The sequence below is a fragment of the Coregonus clupeaformis genome, chromosome 18 (assembly GCF_020615455.1).
Source record: "Coregonus clupeaformis isolate EN_2021a chromosome 18, ASM2061545v1, whole genome shotgun sequence".
Classification (NCBI taxonomy): domain Eukaryota; kingdom Metazoa; phylum Chordata; class Actinopteri; order Salmoniformes; family Salmonidae; genus Coregonus; species Coregonus clupeaformis.
The window spans coordinates 39,711,457-39,727,006 of NC_059209.1; the positions used below are offsets into that span (position 1 = coordinate 39,711,457).

General features: G+C 41.7%; 1 protein-coding gene and 1 long non-coding RNA gene across 6 annotated transcripts in view; both read left to right on the forward strand.

The window, feature by feature from the left end:
• Positions 1-3,942: 3,942 nt before the first annotated feature.
• LOC121558069 lies at positions 3,943-8,560 on the forward strand. Its single transcript, XR_005998458.1, has 3 exons — positions 3,943-4,069; positions 7,816-7,922; positions 8,240-8,560. It is a non-coding gene; the product is annotated as an uncharacterized LOC121558069 (long non-coding RNA).
• Positions 8,561-11,170: 2,610 nt separating this feature from the next.
• Positions 11,171-15,550, forward strand: part of LOC121558072 (potassium channel subfamily T member 1-like) — a 159,343-nt gene continuing 154,963 nt past the window's right edge. For all 5 annotated transcript variants that reach the window (XM_041871552.2, XM_041871554.2, XM_041871553.2 and 2 more), the window contains exon 1: positions 11,171-11,748. In XM_041871552.2, coding sequence (XP_041727486.2) covers positions 11,718-11,748 — 31 coding nt within the window. In that variant the 5' untranslated portion in view covers positions 11,171-11,717. The remainder of the gene's footprint in view (positions 11,749-15,550) is intronic.

A 15,550-nucleotide genomic window follows, 5' to 3' on the forward strand; every position in this document is an offset into this window, starting at 1 on the left:
TGGTCATCTACAAACAAGCAAGATTTCTGGCTCTCACAGACCTGTAACTTCTTCTTTAAGAGGCTCCTCTGTCCTCCACTCGTTACCTGTATTAATGGCACCTGTTTGAACTTGTTATCAGTATAAAAGACACCTGTCCACAACCTCAAACAGTCACACTCCAAACTCCACTATGGCCAAGACCAAAGAGCTGTCAAAGGACACCAGAAACAAAATTGTAGACCTGCACCAGGCTGGGAAGACTGAATCTGCAATAGGTAAGCAGCTTGGTTTGAAGAAATCAACTGTGGGAGCAATTATTAGGAAATGGAAGACATACAAGATCTCACCCCGTGGGGTCAAAATGATCACAAGAACGGTGAGCAAAAATCCCAGAACCACACGGGGGGACCTAGTGAATGACCTGCAGAGAGCTGGGACCAAAGTAACAAAGCCTACCATCAGTAACACACTACGCCGCCAGGGACTCAAATCCTGCAGTGCCAGACGTGTCCCCCTGCTTAAGCCAGTACATGTCCAGGCCCGTCTGAAGTTTGCTAGAGTGCATTTGGATGATCCAGAAGAGGATTGGGAGAATGTCATATGGTCAGATGAAACCAAAATATAACTTTTTGGTAAAAACTCAACTCGTCGTGTTTGGAGGACAAAGAATGCCGAGTTGCATCCAAAGAACACCATACCTACTGTGAAGCATGGGGGTGGAAACATCATCCTTTGGGGCTGTTTTTCTGCAAAGGGACCAGGACGACTGATCCGTGTAAAGGAAAGAATGAATGGTGCCATGTATCGTGAGATTTTGAGTGAAAACCTCCTTCCATCAGCAAGGGCATTGAAGATGAAACGTGGCTGGGTCTTTCAGCATGACAATGATCCCAAACACACCGCCCGGGCAACGAAGGAGTGGCTTCGTAAGAAGCATTTCAAGGTCCTGGAGTGGCCTAGCCAGTCTCCAGATCTCAACCCCATAGAAAATCTTTGGAGGGAGTTGAAAGTCCGTGTTGCCCAGCGACAGCCCCAAAACATCACTGTTCTATAGGAGATCTGCATGGAGGAATGGGCCAAAATACCAGCAACAGTGTGTGAAAACCTTGTGAAGACTTACAGAAAACGTTTGACCTGTGTCATTGCCAACAAAGGGTATATAACAAAGTATTGAGAAACTTTTGTTATTGACCAAATACTTATTTTCCACCATAATTCGCAAATAAATTCATAAAAAATCCTACAATGTGATTTTCTGGAGAAAACAATTCTCATTTTGTCTGTCATAGTTGACGTGTACCTATGAAGAAAATTACAGGCCTCTCTCATCTTTTTAAGTGGGAGAACTTGCACAATTGGTGGCTGACTAAATACTTTTTTCCCCCACTGTACACTACTGACAAAAGTTTTAGAACACCTAATCATTCAAGGGTTTTTCTTTATTTTTACTATTTTCTACACTGTAGAATAATAGTGAAGACATCAAAACTATGAAATAACACATATGGAATCATGTAGTAACCACAAAAATGTTAAACTAATCAAAATATATATTATATTTGAGATTCTTCAAATAGCCACCCTTTGCCTTGATGACAGCTTTGCACACTCTTGGCATTCTCTCAACCAGCTTCATGAGGTAGTCACCTGGAATGCATTTCAATTAACAGGTGTGCCTTCTTAAAAGTTAATTTGTGGAATTTATTTCCTTCTTAATACGTTTGAGCCAATCAGTTGTGTTCTGACAAGGTAAAGGGGGTATAGAGAAGATAGCCCTATTTGGTAAAAGACCAAGTCCATATTATGGCAAGAACAGCTCAAAGAAGCAAAGAGCAATGACAGTCCATCATTTCTTTAAGACATGAAGGTCAGTCAATACGGAAAATGTCAAGAACTTTGAAAGTTTCTTCAAGTGCAGTCGCAAAAACCATCAAGCGGTATGATGAAACTGGCTCTCAAGAGGACCGCCATAGGAATGGAAGACCCAGAATTACCTCTGCTGCAGAGGATAAGTTCATTAGAGTTACTAGCCTCAGAAATTCACAGAGTTCAAGTCACAGACACATCTCAACATCAACTGTTCAGATGAGACTGCATGAATCAGGCCTTCATGTTTGAATTGCTGCAAAGAAACCACTACTAAAGGACACCAATAAGAAGAAGAGCCTTGCTTGGGCCAAGAAACACGAGCAATGGACATTAGACAGGAGGAAATGTGTCCTTTGGTCTGGAGTCCAAATTGGAGATTGTTGGTTCCAACCGTTGTGTCTTTGTGAGATGCCATGTGGGTGAACGGATGATCTCCGCATGTGTATTTCCCACCGTAAAGCATGGAGGAGGTGTTATGGTGTGGGGGTGCTTTGCTGGTGACACTGTCTGTGATTTATTTAGAATTCAAGGCACACTTAAACAGCATGGCTACCACAGCATTCTGCAGCGATATGCCATCCCATCTGGTTTGGGCTTAGTGGGACTATAATTTGTTTTTCAACAGGACAATGACCCAACACACCTCCAGGCTGTGTAAGGGCTATTTTACCAAGAAGGAGATTGATGGAGTGCTGCATCAGATGACGTGGCCTCCACAATCCCCCAACCTCAGCCAAATTGAGATGGTTTGGGATGAGTCGAACCGCAGAGTGAAGGAAAAGCAGCCAACAAGTGCTCAGCATATGTGGGAACTCCTTCAAGACTGTTGGAAAAGCATTCCAGGTGAAGCTGGTTGAGCGAATGCCAAGAGTGTGCAAAGCTGTCATTTAGGCAAACGGTGGCAATTTGAAGAATCTCAAATATAAAATATATTTTTTAGTTACTACATGATTCCATATGTGTTATTTCATAGTTTTGATGTCTTCACTATTATTCTACAAAGTAGGTGTTCTAAAACTTTTGACCGGTAGTGTAGATGGTCATAGGTAATCACTGATATACACTACCATTCAAAAGTTTGGGGTCACTTAGAAATGTCCTTGTTTTTGAAAGAAAATCATTTTTTATGTCCATTAAAATAACATCACATTGGTCAGAAATACAGTGTAGACATTGTTAATGTTGTAAATGGCTATTGTAGCTGGAAATGGCTGATTTTTAATGGTATATCTACATAGGCGTACAGAGGCCCATTATCAGCAACCATCAGTCCTGTGTTCCTCTCCCCCTTGCAGGTACGACCCAGAGACCAACACCTGGAGTAACGACGTGGCCCCCCTGAGCAGCCCCCGCAGCGGAGTGTGTCTGGTGGAGATGGAGGGATATCTGTACGCCCTCGGTGGATACGACGGCATGGTCTGCACCAACACTGTTGAGAGGTAAGGCCATGTTCTCATCAGTGGTTGCATTGTGGTTGAGATAGATAAATCATGACAAAGGTCCATCTATGGTCCATCTAACCGGAAGCATCTAAAGAGCATTTAGACGCTTCCGGTTTTCTGTGAATTACCTGAATACTGAAGGTGACAGCAAGATAACCAAGTTTGACCTGTTGACCTTTGATAGGCTTTTTGACAGGTGGCACTTAGCCTAGTGATTAGAATGTTAGGCCAGTAACCGAAATGTCGCTAGTTCGAATCCCCGAGCCGACAAACTGAAAAAAATATATCAACGTGTCCTTGAGAAAGGCACTTAACCCTAATTGCTCCAGGGTCGCCGTTGATAATGGCTGACCCTGGCCGTGACCCCACTCTCCAAGGGTGTCTCAGGGGGAGTTGGGATATGCAAAAACACATTTCCAATTCACACTGTGTGAAACAGGTCAAATATAACCACCCACCTAATTATTGTTATTACATGTCATGATGGACAGAGGAAAGAGAGAATTGAATGAGTATTCAGACATAGTTTCGGTATCTCTGTTTAACTAGTGATCTTATGAAGGAAGATAGGTTAAACACATTTGATTAAATCTTAGTTTTGTTCTGGAAACAGATGTTTGTATATTCTTTGTATTCCACCAGATATAATCCCATAATGAACAGCTGGATAAAGCGGGCCCCGATGCTGAGTCGGCGTTCTGTGGCAACGGCTGCTGTGATGGATGGTCAGCTATACGTGATTGGAGGCAACGATGGAGACGCACCCATGAACACAGGTCTGAATAACACATTAAGCTAACAGAGAGGCTTACCATACTCAATGTACCACATCAGAGGTGGCACCTCAGGCTCCAGAGTGGTGTGGCCGTAGTTCTTCCTGATCTGGTGACCTAACCAGGTAAAACTCTGGACCTGATATGGTATATACGTGATTAATCTGTTGTAAAAAGGTTTAATATGGGCTATGATTAGACCGGAGTTTTTTTAATCAGGTCACATGGTTTAAAAAAACTCCTGAAAAACTCCTGGTCTTGGGGAGGATGAATGCCCTGTCAAACTGCAGCAATCATGTACTTGTTCATATGAATTATATTTTAAAGAAGGAATAGGGGGGTTTCCTATACACAGACACAGAGAAAGCAACATGATCATTGGACAATAAAACGCACAAGGCTGAGCTTGCTTTATGCAGGTCTGCATCGTGTAGTCCTGCCCTATGCAACTGCAGGCCTAATAAAACATTAACTCACAGTCTATGTCAGCTACTGTGTTTATTGATTAATAATTCCAGTTAATAATATCAGATTGAAAAAGTCTAGGTAGTGTCAAAGTTGCGTCAATTCAAATCTGGCATTAGGAACAAAAGAGGTCAACACGACTTCTAAGATATACTAGTTATTTTAATTAATGCAAAAACCTTCAATGGTAAATATGATGTTTCGTATATACGGGCTCTCTGAAATACCTCGCAGGGCACCCCAGAGAACTAATCCATTGTTCTAGATTGTTGCTCAAATACTCTGACAGAGAGAGAGTTTCCCACCTCTCTGTTGGCCAATCAGAGCAAAGACTTGAGCGTGGTTTAGACTTACTCAGCCTATCCGTTGATGCACCCCTCTTGCCAGGCATAAGTCCATATCATAACAACCTGTCATAGTGAGAAGAGCCAGCTCCCTTAGACACCATTCCTACGTCCAAGGAAGGTTCACAGATCACAAAGAACCAGTATATTCCAGTATCTGGAGACACAAATCCCTATCTCACTTTACCCTAAAACAGCTCTTCACATCAATCACAGCTTGCCAGGTGTCACAACCTACATTAGCCCAGTCAAGAATGCATTCCTTCTAAGTTAGTCATCCCATCAATTATAAAAATAATAAATCTCTCACACTAGTCAGGCCAAGTTTGAAAATAAACCAAATTTGATCCCATTCATATTTTCTCACAAACAAATGGCTATAAATACACAACGTTACCCCTTCGTTTATCCTGACCAGAGGGACAGGGCGCATAGCCGGGCTAGACTATGCAGCTGCTGTTGTCAGTAGCCTGCAGTCAACCAGACTGAAAAATAGTATTGTTTCCATGCAACACAGCATGTCAGATGGCTAGTGTTTAGGTGTTTAGGCTGCTACATTTATGTAAGAGTTTTTGCTTGTGTCTGTCGGGAGTGATGTGTTACCAGGCTTGCTAAATAAATACCGGAGGAAAGTGGAGAGCATGCCTTGAGCTTTGTGCATTGTGCGCATCCTGCGATTTCCGTGAATCTGATTGGTTAAGACACACAAAGAGCCTGCAGGGCATTCAGATGTGGAGAGAGAAATTGTACTCGAGTTGACACATCATGAGGTAAATCAGCACTTTGCCCCTCTTTTTAACGCTTTCCTTCAATATATTTTATTAAACTAAATCAAAGTGCTGTGGCAAATGCCGCCTCGCCACACGTTTTCCGGCTGCCCTGTACCGCATTAGGACAGAATCTATGGTTCATCTGTGTCTGTGCTCCAGAGCTCTATGGAAATCTGATCTCTGGCCATCTTGTGGTCCTCTGTAGCTCAGTTGGTAGAGCATGGCGCTTGTAACGCCAGGGTAGTGGGTTTGATCCCCAGGACCACCCATACGTAAAAATGTATGCACGCATGACTGTAAGTCGCTTTGGATAAAAGCGTCTGCTAAATGGCATATTATTATTATATTATCTTGCCATTAAACCCCTACAACTCATCCAGAATGCCGCAGCCCGTCTGGTGTTCAACCTTCCCAAGTTCTCTCACGTCACTCCGCTCCTCCGCACACTCCACTGGCTTCCAGTTGAAGCTCGCATCTGCTACAAGACCATGGTGCTTGCCTACGGAGCTGTGAGGGGAACGGCACCTCCGTACCTTCAGGCTCTGATCAGTCCCTACACCCAAACGAGGGCATTGCGTTCATCCACCTCTGGCCTGCTGGCCCCCCTACCTCTGCGGAAGCACAGTTCCCGCTCAGCCCAGTCAAAACTGTTCGCTGCTCTGGCACCCCAATGGTGGAACAAGCTCCCTCACGACGCCAGGACAGCGGAGTCACTCACCACCTTCCGGAGACACTTGAAACCCCACCTCTTTAAGGAATACCTGGGATAGGATAAAGTAATCCTTCTACCCCCCCAAAAAAAAAGAAGAAAAAAAAACATATTGTAAAGTGGTTATCCCACTGGCTATAAGGTGAATGCACCAATTTGTAAGTCGCTCTGGATAAGAGCGTCTGCTAAATGACGTAAATGTAAATGTTATAGGGAGGCCCAGAGTTTGTCCTGGTGAGGTCATGTGGTCAGAAAAACTCCTGATCCTACTTCCAGTATAAGGCCTATACATTCTGAGGTTGTAGACGTTTCTTTGTATTTTTTGCTATCCAGAGGAATTCATTGACTTTGACACCAACTCTTCAAAATGTTGCATAGTTTTGGTCATGCATAACAATGATGTGACCTTTTTGTCTGGTACCAACACACACACACACAGTACACACACACACACAGTACACACACACACAGTACACACACTCCAGGGGCTTGGGCCCCTGGAATCAGCCAATGCTAAACTCGGGAGGGTTATGATGTGCTGCCAGTTGTCAGTGCATATTTCCGTCTGTAAGAAGAGAAAGTCAGGAAAATTTCCCATAACCTTTTCAGCGTTTGTAAAACCCAGTCACTAGGGGTTTTGCTAGAAATAACACAGGAATATGACAGCATAGTTTACAGTAACCAGTAAGAATCCAGTAAGAACCCAGTAACCTGTTTGTAAATCTATTTCAGTGAGATTTAGCCCACTACCCAGAATCAGATGAAGAAAACAACAATAATATGATTGGTGCCATCACTGTTTCGTGGTCTATCTGTTTCATGGTCTATCTGTTTCATGGTCTATCTGTTTCATGGTCTATCTGTTTCGTGGTCTATCTGTTTCGTGGTCTATCTGTTTCGTGGTCTATCTGTTTCGTGGTCTATCTGTTTCATGGTCTATCTGTTTCATGGTCTATCTGTTTCGTGGTCTATCTGTTTCATGGTCTATCTGTTTCGTGGTCTATCTGTTTCGTGGTCTATCTGTTTCGTGGTCTATCTGTTTCATGGTCTATCTGTTTCGTGGTCTATCTGTTTCGTGGTCTATCTGTTTCGTGGTCTATCTGTTTCGTGGACCTTCTGTTTCGTAATCTGTCTGTCTCATGCGTTTCCCCCGTCAAACGCATGAGATGCAAGAGAAACAACGCAAGTTATTGGTCACGCACACCCTTTCTGGCCACCCTATTGGTCAGATCACTTCCAACATCAACATCAACCAAATCTCAAGAGACTGACATAATTGGCTGTTGGCACACAGCCTTTCGAAGAGCCAGTAATGCCACTCCAGTCAGATTTGGTTACTGATAATGTTGGTCTGCATGTGGGAAGTTGCCCATTGTTTATTATGATACCATCTTGTGGAGTCAACCTTTCACATTAGCTCTTGTAGCTCAATGTCACTCCTCTCCTGTCCACCTCTTTCAGATGTCTCTGATTGTGTTCAACGGGTCGTTGTTGGCTGTGGGAGGCTCTGATGGCATCACCAATCTGAAAACAATAGAATTCTACAACCATGAGTCAAACACATGGAGGTATGTCACATTCGATGTGGGATGGGGAAATGTGGGATAGGCTGTGCACAACCAATATGATCAAAGATGATGCTTTACTTTGAAAAATGTAGAAGATAAAGACTGTAACTACGGTCCATATTATAGTTGTGCACTGGAACTGCCTTGTAAGAATGTGGTGTTTGCATAGTCTACTCTCACAATCTCTTCTTAGGCTTATCGTCAGCCAAGTTCTTATGAAAGAGAATCTCATGTATTTTTATGTATTTAGTCCAATAATATTTATTTGGGTATTAGTTTCAGAGAATAATATGTTCTTCTCCATGATCTGTTTGCAGACACTTTGGAAGCATGAAGACCAAGCATCCGGGAGGCCACGTTGCCATGTTGAAGACCAAACATGGTTACAGCCTGTAACTGGAGATAATAACGTTGCTGGACAATAGAATATGGATTTATGATATAGATTTGTATACTGTGTATGTCCAAGTCGAAATCGTACTGTAATCCCCCGTATGGTATGTAAACATATATGGCTATTTATTTAACCTTTATTTAACCAGGAAGTATTTCCTAAGCGAGACCTGAACTATGAAACTATGGACCAGGGGCGTCATACACACATTATTTTAGAGGGGGCACGAAGTACATGAGGATGGAGGGGGCGTTGTCTAGTTGGAGAATTTTGCATTTTTCAAACACCTGAAACAGCTTGCTCCTGCAATCTAGAGCCATAATTATAATGCCTAATTCTATGTAAAAAAAAATAAAAATAAAATAAGATTATTTTTCTGCAAAAAGGTTATCTAAGCATACATCTTTACCTGTTCAATTGTCATTTTAATTAATGATGCACTGATTCTTTAATAACGTCTATGCCTTAGGAGTTTAGTACAACTGCCACACTGGTATATAGTATCATAACCCAAAGATTCAAGCAATTTCAGTATTTTCTAAAGTCTAGCAACCTTGTCAGCAGGCATGCCAGCTGACATAGTTAGACAAGCTAGCTACTCTAACTTGATTGATAGCCTGAAATGACTTGGTAGCTAGTTATGAGGTTGGGAGATTGGGAACGTAGCTTGCTGTCTAGCTAAAGCCAACTTAAAAAAGGAATCAACAGGGTACATCGCTTGATTAAATTAATTTACAAGCATACCTCCTGTGAGTCCTTCCCATCACTGTTAGCTAAAATGAAATAAAACGCTGTGGGTGTCACTCGACATTCTCTCTCCTCCTCTACTGACCATACTGTCTGCACGCACTAGAGTATCTAGTGTCCTGCCTAGCATATCTTTGCTCCGTGGTGCACCTTGGAAGGAACCACTTACTAGGGAGAATAGGGGGGGAGGGGATCATCTTTACCTGGTCCAGTCAGTGTTCCCCCACCACAAAATACCACTGACAGATATTTTTATAAATAATTATGATAAAATGTGGGCTTAAAAATTGAGTTTTGTAATTATTTTAACATATGAAAAATGAATAAAAAAGAAATAAAACATTTTAAAAGTATTTTTTTAAAAACAAATATCTGAGGGGGTACGTGCCCTTGTGCCCCCTATGGGCAGGAAGCCTCTATGTAAGAAACACAGTGGAAGCTGTATGCCATTTGTTCAACGGCACCATAGAGAACTGTAAGTAGTATTACGTTTCTTCAGAGGTACTTTATTGATCAGTGTGTGATGAGTGTGGACGGAAGTGGCAGGGTCAAGAGGGGTTGAGGGTTTTTCCCCCGAAGACTGAGAATAGAAAAAGAAGGTTGAGAAGGAAGATTGAGAAAAGAGAAAGGTCATTTAGGAAGTATTTGTCTGCGTCCCAAACGGCACCCTGTTCCCTATACTGTATACTGTGACCACACCCCTATGAGCCCTCGCCAAAAGTAGTGCACTATAATGAATAGGTTCACGTGGCTGTTTGGGACGCATCCTATGAGGGAAGTGGCTGGATGAAAAAAGGTTAAAGGATGTGATTCAGGATTTCCTTTTAAGGCGACATGTGAAATGGGCTTGACGGTCATCATGAGTGCCGTTGTGTTTTTACAGTAGATCAGATTTTTGATAGTAGTAGATATAGTTGCCTGTTGTAGTAACACTTACCAATGTCAAAACTCCTGCCAAAGGCAAAGAAAACAATGTCCCTGATCAGATTATAACAACTGCAACCAGGAGAGAACCAAATCTGTGGGAAAAATAGATTTTAAAGGGAGATAAATTAACTGATGACTGAATGTTTGGGAAAGTTCTGAGTGGTTTAGACCCTTTGAAAGTAATGAAGCTGGAAGCAGCAAAGCAGTTGCCCCCAGAGCAGTGACAAAACATCCAGCATTTCAACTCATGTTAGCAGCTGGTGAGCATTTCTACTGTTTTCTGAAGGGTTTTCTCTGTGACTGCTCTCTGCACAGAACATGAATATCTTCTTAAATTTAAAGGGAATATATAAACAACCAGTTGCTGAAGACATAATGGTTGAAGGTATATAGAATCATAGCTAATAGAAATGTAATTTCTAAGAATTAGGCTAGTGGCATTGTCTGGTGTTTTGCATGTAGCCTACATAAGTGTTTATTTATTGGGGTGCCATTTCTTTTCTTGTGTTTTCATTTCAAAATGTTTGACCAAAGGACATAAATTATTGTGATTTATTGTTGAAATTCAAAAACAGTTGTACTATTTGTAAATAGTGTTTGATTATTGAGCTTTGAGATGCAGTCAAACATTTACAAACATCAACATGTAGGCCAATGCAACATACTGTTATACAAACACAACAATTCTAGGTCAGTGTTATTCCAAAATTAGCTGCAGTGTAAACAAAGAAATCACTTAAATCTCAGAGAAGGTAGAGCTACAATCTCCTCAAAGCCACCAGAGGACTCTTGAGTGATAAAGTGCACCTCGCTATAATAACCCCAGAAAGCCAACTATCTACAGTAGCCTACAACCTTCCCTTGAATGTGAGTCATATAATTCCCGACAGGCAAGCTTTCTGTAGAAATTATGATGAGTTCAAATTAAAACACACATTTAGGAGAAAGTCGCATGCGTCTCTTAAACGCCATATTCTGTTAAAATAGTTTTAATTATAGGGCGCCCCCGTCCCCGTGCAGTCTACTAATTGTTGTTTATTACACGCCTATTTCGAAGAAGATGCTAAACATAATTTCAAGGTTGTCCGGCAGATGGCGAGGTGTGGGCAAAGAGCTTTGGTTGGATTCTGAGAACGCGCGTTATCCCATCCATTCCATCCACACAGCCCTTACACAGGGACAGAGGAGGAGGCCAGTTGTTGTGTGACAGTAGACAAGGCATGGATGATGCTATCCTGAAGGGACCACAGAGATGCTGTCACTTGACTGTATCTGCTTTGAAATGCGTTTGATCTCTTTACAAAGAAAACGTTATATTTTCTAACGAAAATTTTAACGTAAGTAGAGACTGTTGTTTCTGTTTTGAAAGAAAATGTCAACTTCAAGTAGTCTTTCAAAAAGAACAGAAGCCTGGTAAAATCGAAAGATAAAAGGAAAATACTGTCGGGATGTCGCCTAGTGTAGGTTAATCATAATTTCTCCATGAGGACCAGAAAATGCTCGAATTTCTCTACCTCACGGGTGCATTTTCCGTTGGACCCTCTTCAAGGGCCATCTGCAGGGGTCGCTTCCCTTTCCCGCCCCTCTTATGTAATCGATCAATGAATAAGGTTTCAAGCCAAGGTTTATTTTTTTATCGGAAGGCATCGTCCACCAGTGTGATACAGCCGGGGCTGCATGGATAATGTGCAGCAGATATTCTATAATAAACAAGACGTGTATTTACGATGATGGGACCGCGGACACCGATAGAGCCAGGTAAGGACTGAATTGATATGTGGAATTGTCACGTGACTTGGACTCGAGTATTTTGCGACTTGAGACTTTACTTGGCAAAAAGAAAAAACACTTGCCAATCGACACAAATAATGGGCTATAAATAGGGTACATAACATTACCACTTCCTTTACCCTGGCCAGAGGGCAAGAGCGGACAGGACCCATTGGCTGTAGTTGTTATCAGTTGCCTAGTTGATCAGACTGACATCTATGACTCGTGACTTAACTTGGACTTGAGCTGTATGACTCTCGAGACTCGATTTGTCATCTCATGCACAATGTAAGCCTATCTGTCCTTTATATCGGAGTGCTGGAGGTTCTGTGCGTTCTGTTCTGTGTCTTGACCAAACAGATTCACAGAAATCACAGGTTAGGCAGGCCGGGCACAAAGCACGTCATCTAGCAAAGCGCGCGCCGCTCCACTGTCCTCCGGTATTTTTTATTTAGCAAACGTAATAACACATCACTCCCGACATACAAAAGCAAGAACTCTATACAGAAATGTTGCAGCAGCCTACACCTAAACTACATGGGAAGAAAACGAGACGATTTCTCAGTCTGATCAACTAGGCAACTGATAACAACTACAGCCAATGCGCCCTGTCCCCTCTTGCCCTCTGACCAGGGTAAAGGAAGTGGGAATGTTATGTAGCCTATTTTATAATGTCGTATGTTTTTCCCCCAACACCGCTTTCCATCAATTTGTATAGCAGACCCTCATGCAACAAAACATGAGAAGACTTTGCCTTTGTTTTGGTTTGTTTGTCATTTAGGGTGTGCAGGGTGAATACGTGCTCTGTCCTAAGGTAATTTGGTAAAAAGCCAATTTGACATTTGCTCAGTACATTGTTTTCACTGAGGAAATGTACGAGTCTGCTGTTGATGATTATGCAGAGGATTATCTCTCTCTCTCTCTCTCTCTCTCTCTCTATTTCTCTATTTCTCTCTCTCTCAATTCTATTCAAATCAATGTAAGGGCTTTATTGGCTTGGGAAACGTTAACATTGCCAAAGCAAGTGAAGTAGATAGTAAACAAAAGTGAAATAAACAATAAATATTAACAGTAAACATTACACTCAGAAGTTCCAAAATAATAAAGACATATCAAATGTCATATTATGTATATATACAGTGTTGTACCAATGTGCAAATAGTTAAAGTACAAATGGGAAAATAAATAAACATAAATATGGGTTGTATTTACAATAGTGTTCACTGATTGCCCTTTTCTTGTGGGTTATGAGGCCACTCCAGCCTGCCCATTCTATCATGATGACCGTCTACAGGGATGGACCATATAGTCATTACCCACCTGTGTGCACTGGAGAGCTCCCTCTGTACTTAATGTACTGTATGAGAGCTCCAGATAAGGAGTTGGGACTTTGGGCATGGTAAAAAGATGAACCCTAAAAGCACAAAAATATTTAGAGCCCTAAAAGCACCAACATATTTCGACCCCTAAAAGCACCAACATATTTCCACCCCTAAAAGCACCAACATATTTCCACCCCAAAAAGCACCAACATATTTTGAGCCTTAAAAGCACCAACATATTTCGAGCCCTAAAAGGACCAACATATTTCCACCCCTAAAAGCACCAACATATTTCGACCCCTAAAAGCACCAACATATTTCCACCCCTAAAAGCACCAACATATTTCCACCCCAAAAAGCACCAAACATGTTCACCCCCAAAAGCACCAACATATTTGAGCCGTAAGCATGTGTATTACACCCTAAAGCATAACATGTTCCACCCCAAAAGCTGTATATTTTGAGCCTTAAAGCACCAACATATTCCGGGCCTAAGCACCAACGTATTTCGGCCCTAAGCACTAACATATTTTGACTTAAAAGCGCCCAGCAGCAATTTAGGAGCCCTAAAAGCACGAACATATTTCGGAGCCTAAAAGCCTGCTGTTTACCCTAAAAGCTTTCAGCTGTTTCCACCCCAAAAAGCACCAACATATTTCGAGCCTTAAAAGCACCAACATATTTACACCCCTAAAAGCACCAACATATTTCCACCCCAAAAAGCACCAACATATTTTGAGCCTTAAAAGCACCAACATATTTCGAGCCCTAAAAGCACCAACATATTTCGACCCCTAAAAGCACTAACATATTTTGACCCCTAAAAGCGCCAACATATTTCGAGCCCTAAAAGCACGAACATATTTCGAGCCCTAAAAGCACCAACATATTTACACCCCTAAAAGCACCAACATATTTCCACCCCAAAAAGCACCAACATATTTTGAGCCTTAAAAGCACCAACATATTTCGAGCCCTAAAAGCACAAACATATTTCGAGCCCTAAAAGCACCAACATATTTCGACCCCTAAAAGCACCAACATATTTAGAGCCCTAAAAGCACCAAAATATTTAGAGCCCTAAAAGCACCAACATATTTCGACCCCTAAAAGCACTAACATATTTTGACCCCTAAAAGCACTAACATATTTCGAGCCCTAAAAGCACCAAAATATCTAGAGCCCTAAAAGCACCAACATATTTCCACCCCAAAAAGCACCAACATATTTTGAGCCCTAAAAGCACCAACCTATTTCGAGCCTTAAAAGCACCAACATATTAGAGCCCTAAAAGCATCAACATATTTCGACCCCTAAAAGCACCAACATATTTCGAGCCCTAAAAGCACCAACATATTTCGAGCCCTAAAAGCACCAACATATTTCGACCCCTAAAAGCACCAACATATTTCGACCACTAAAAGCACCAAAATATTTAGAGCCCTAAAAGCACCAACATATTTCGACCCCTAAAAGCACTAACATATTTTGACCCCTAAAAGCACTAACATATTTCGAGCCCTAAAAGCACCAAAATATCTAGAGCCCTAAAAGCACCAACATATTTCCACCCCAAAAAGCACCAACATATTTTGAGCCCTAAAAGCACCAACCTATTTCGAGCCTTAAAAGCACCAACATATTTAGAGCCCTAAAAGCATCAACATATTTCGACCCCTAAAAGCACCAACATATTTCGACCCCTAAAAGCACCAACATATTTCGAGCCCTAAAAGCACCAACATATTTCGAGCCCTAAAAGCACCAACATATTTCGACCCCTAAAAGCACCAACATATTTCGACCACTAAAAGCACCAACATATTTCGAGCCCTAAAAGCATCAACATATTTCGACCCCTAAAAGCACCAACATATTTAGAGCCCTAAAAGCACCAACATATTTAGAGCCCTAAAAGCACCAACATTTTTAGACACCTAAAAGCACCAACATATTTTGACCCCTAAAAGCACCAACATATTTCCACCCCAAAAAGCACCAACATATTTCGAGCCTTAAAAGCACCAACATATTTAGAGCCCTAAAAGCACCAACATATTTCGAGCCCTAAAAGCACCAACATATTTCGACCCCTAAAAGCACCAACATATTTCGACCCCTAAAAGCACCAACATATTTCGACCCCTAAAAGCACCAACATATTTAGAGCCCTAAAAGCACCAAAATATTTAGAGCCCTAAAAGCACCAACATATTTCGACCCCTAAAAGCATCAACATATTTCGACCCCTAAAAGCACCAACATATTTAGAGCCCTAAAAGCACCAACATATTTAGAGCCCTAAAAGCACCAACATTTTTAGACACCTAAAAGCACCAACATATTTACACCCCTAAAAGCACCAACATATTTCCACCCCAAAAAGCACCAACATATTTCGAGCCTTAAAAGCACCAACATATTTAGAGCCCTAAAAGCACCAACATATTTCGAGCCCTAAAAGCACC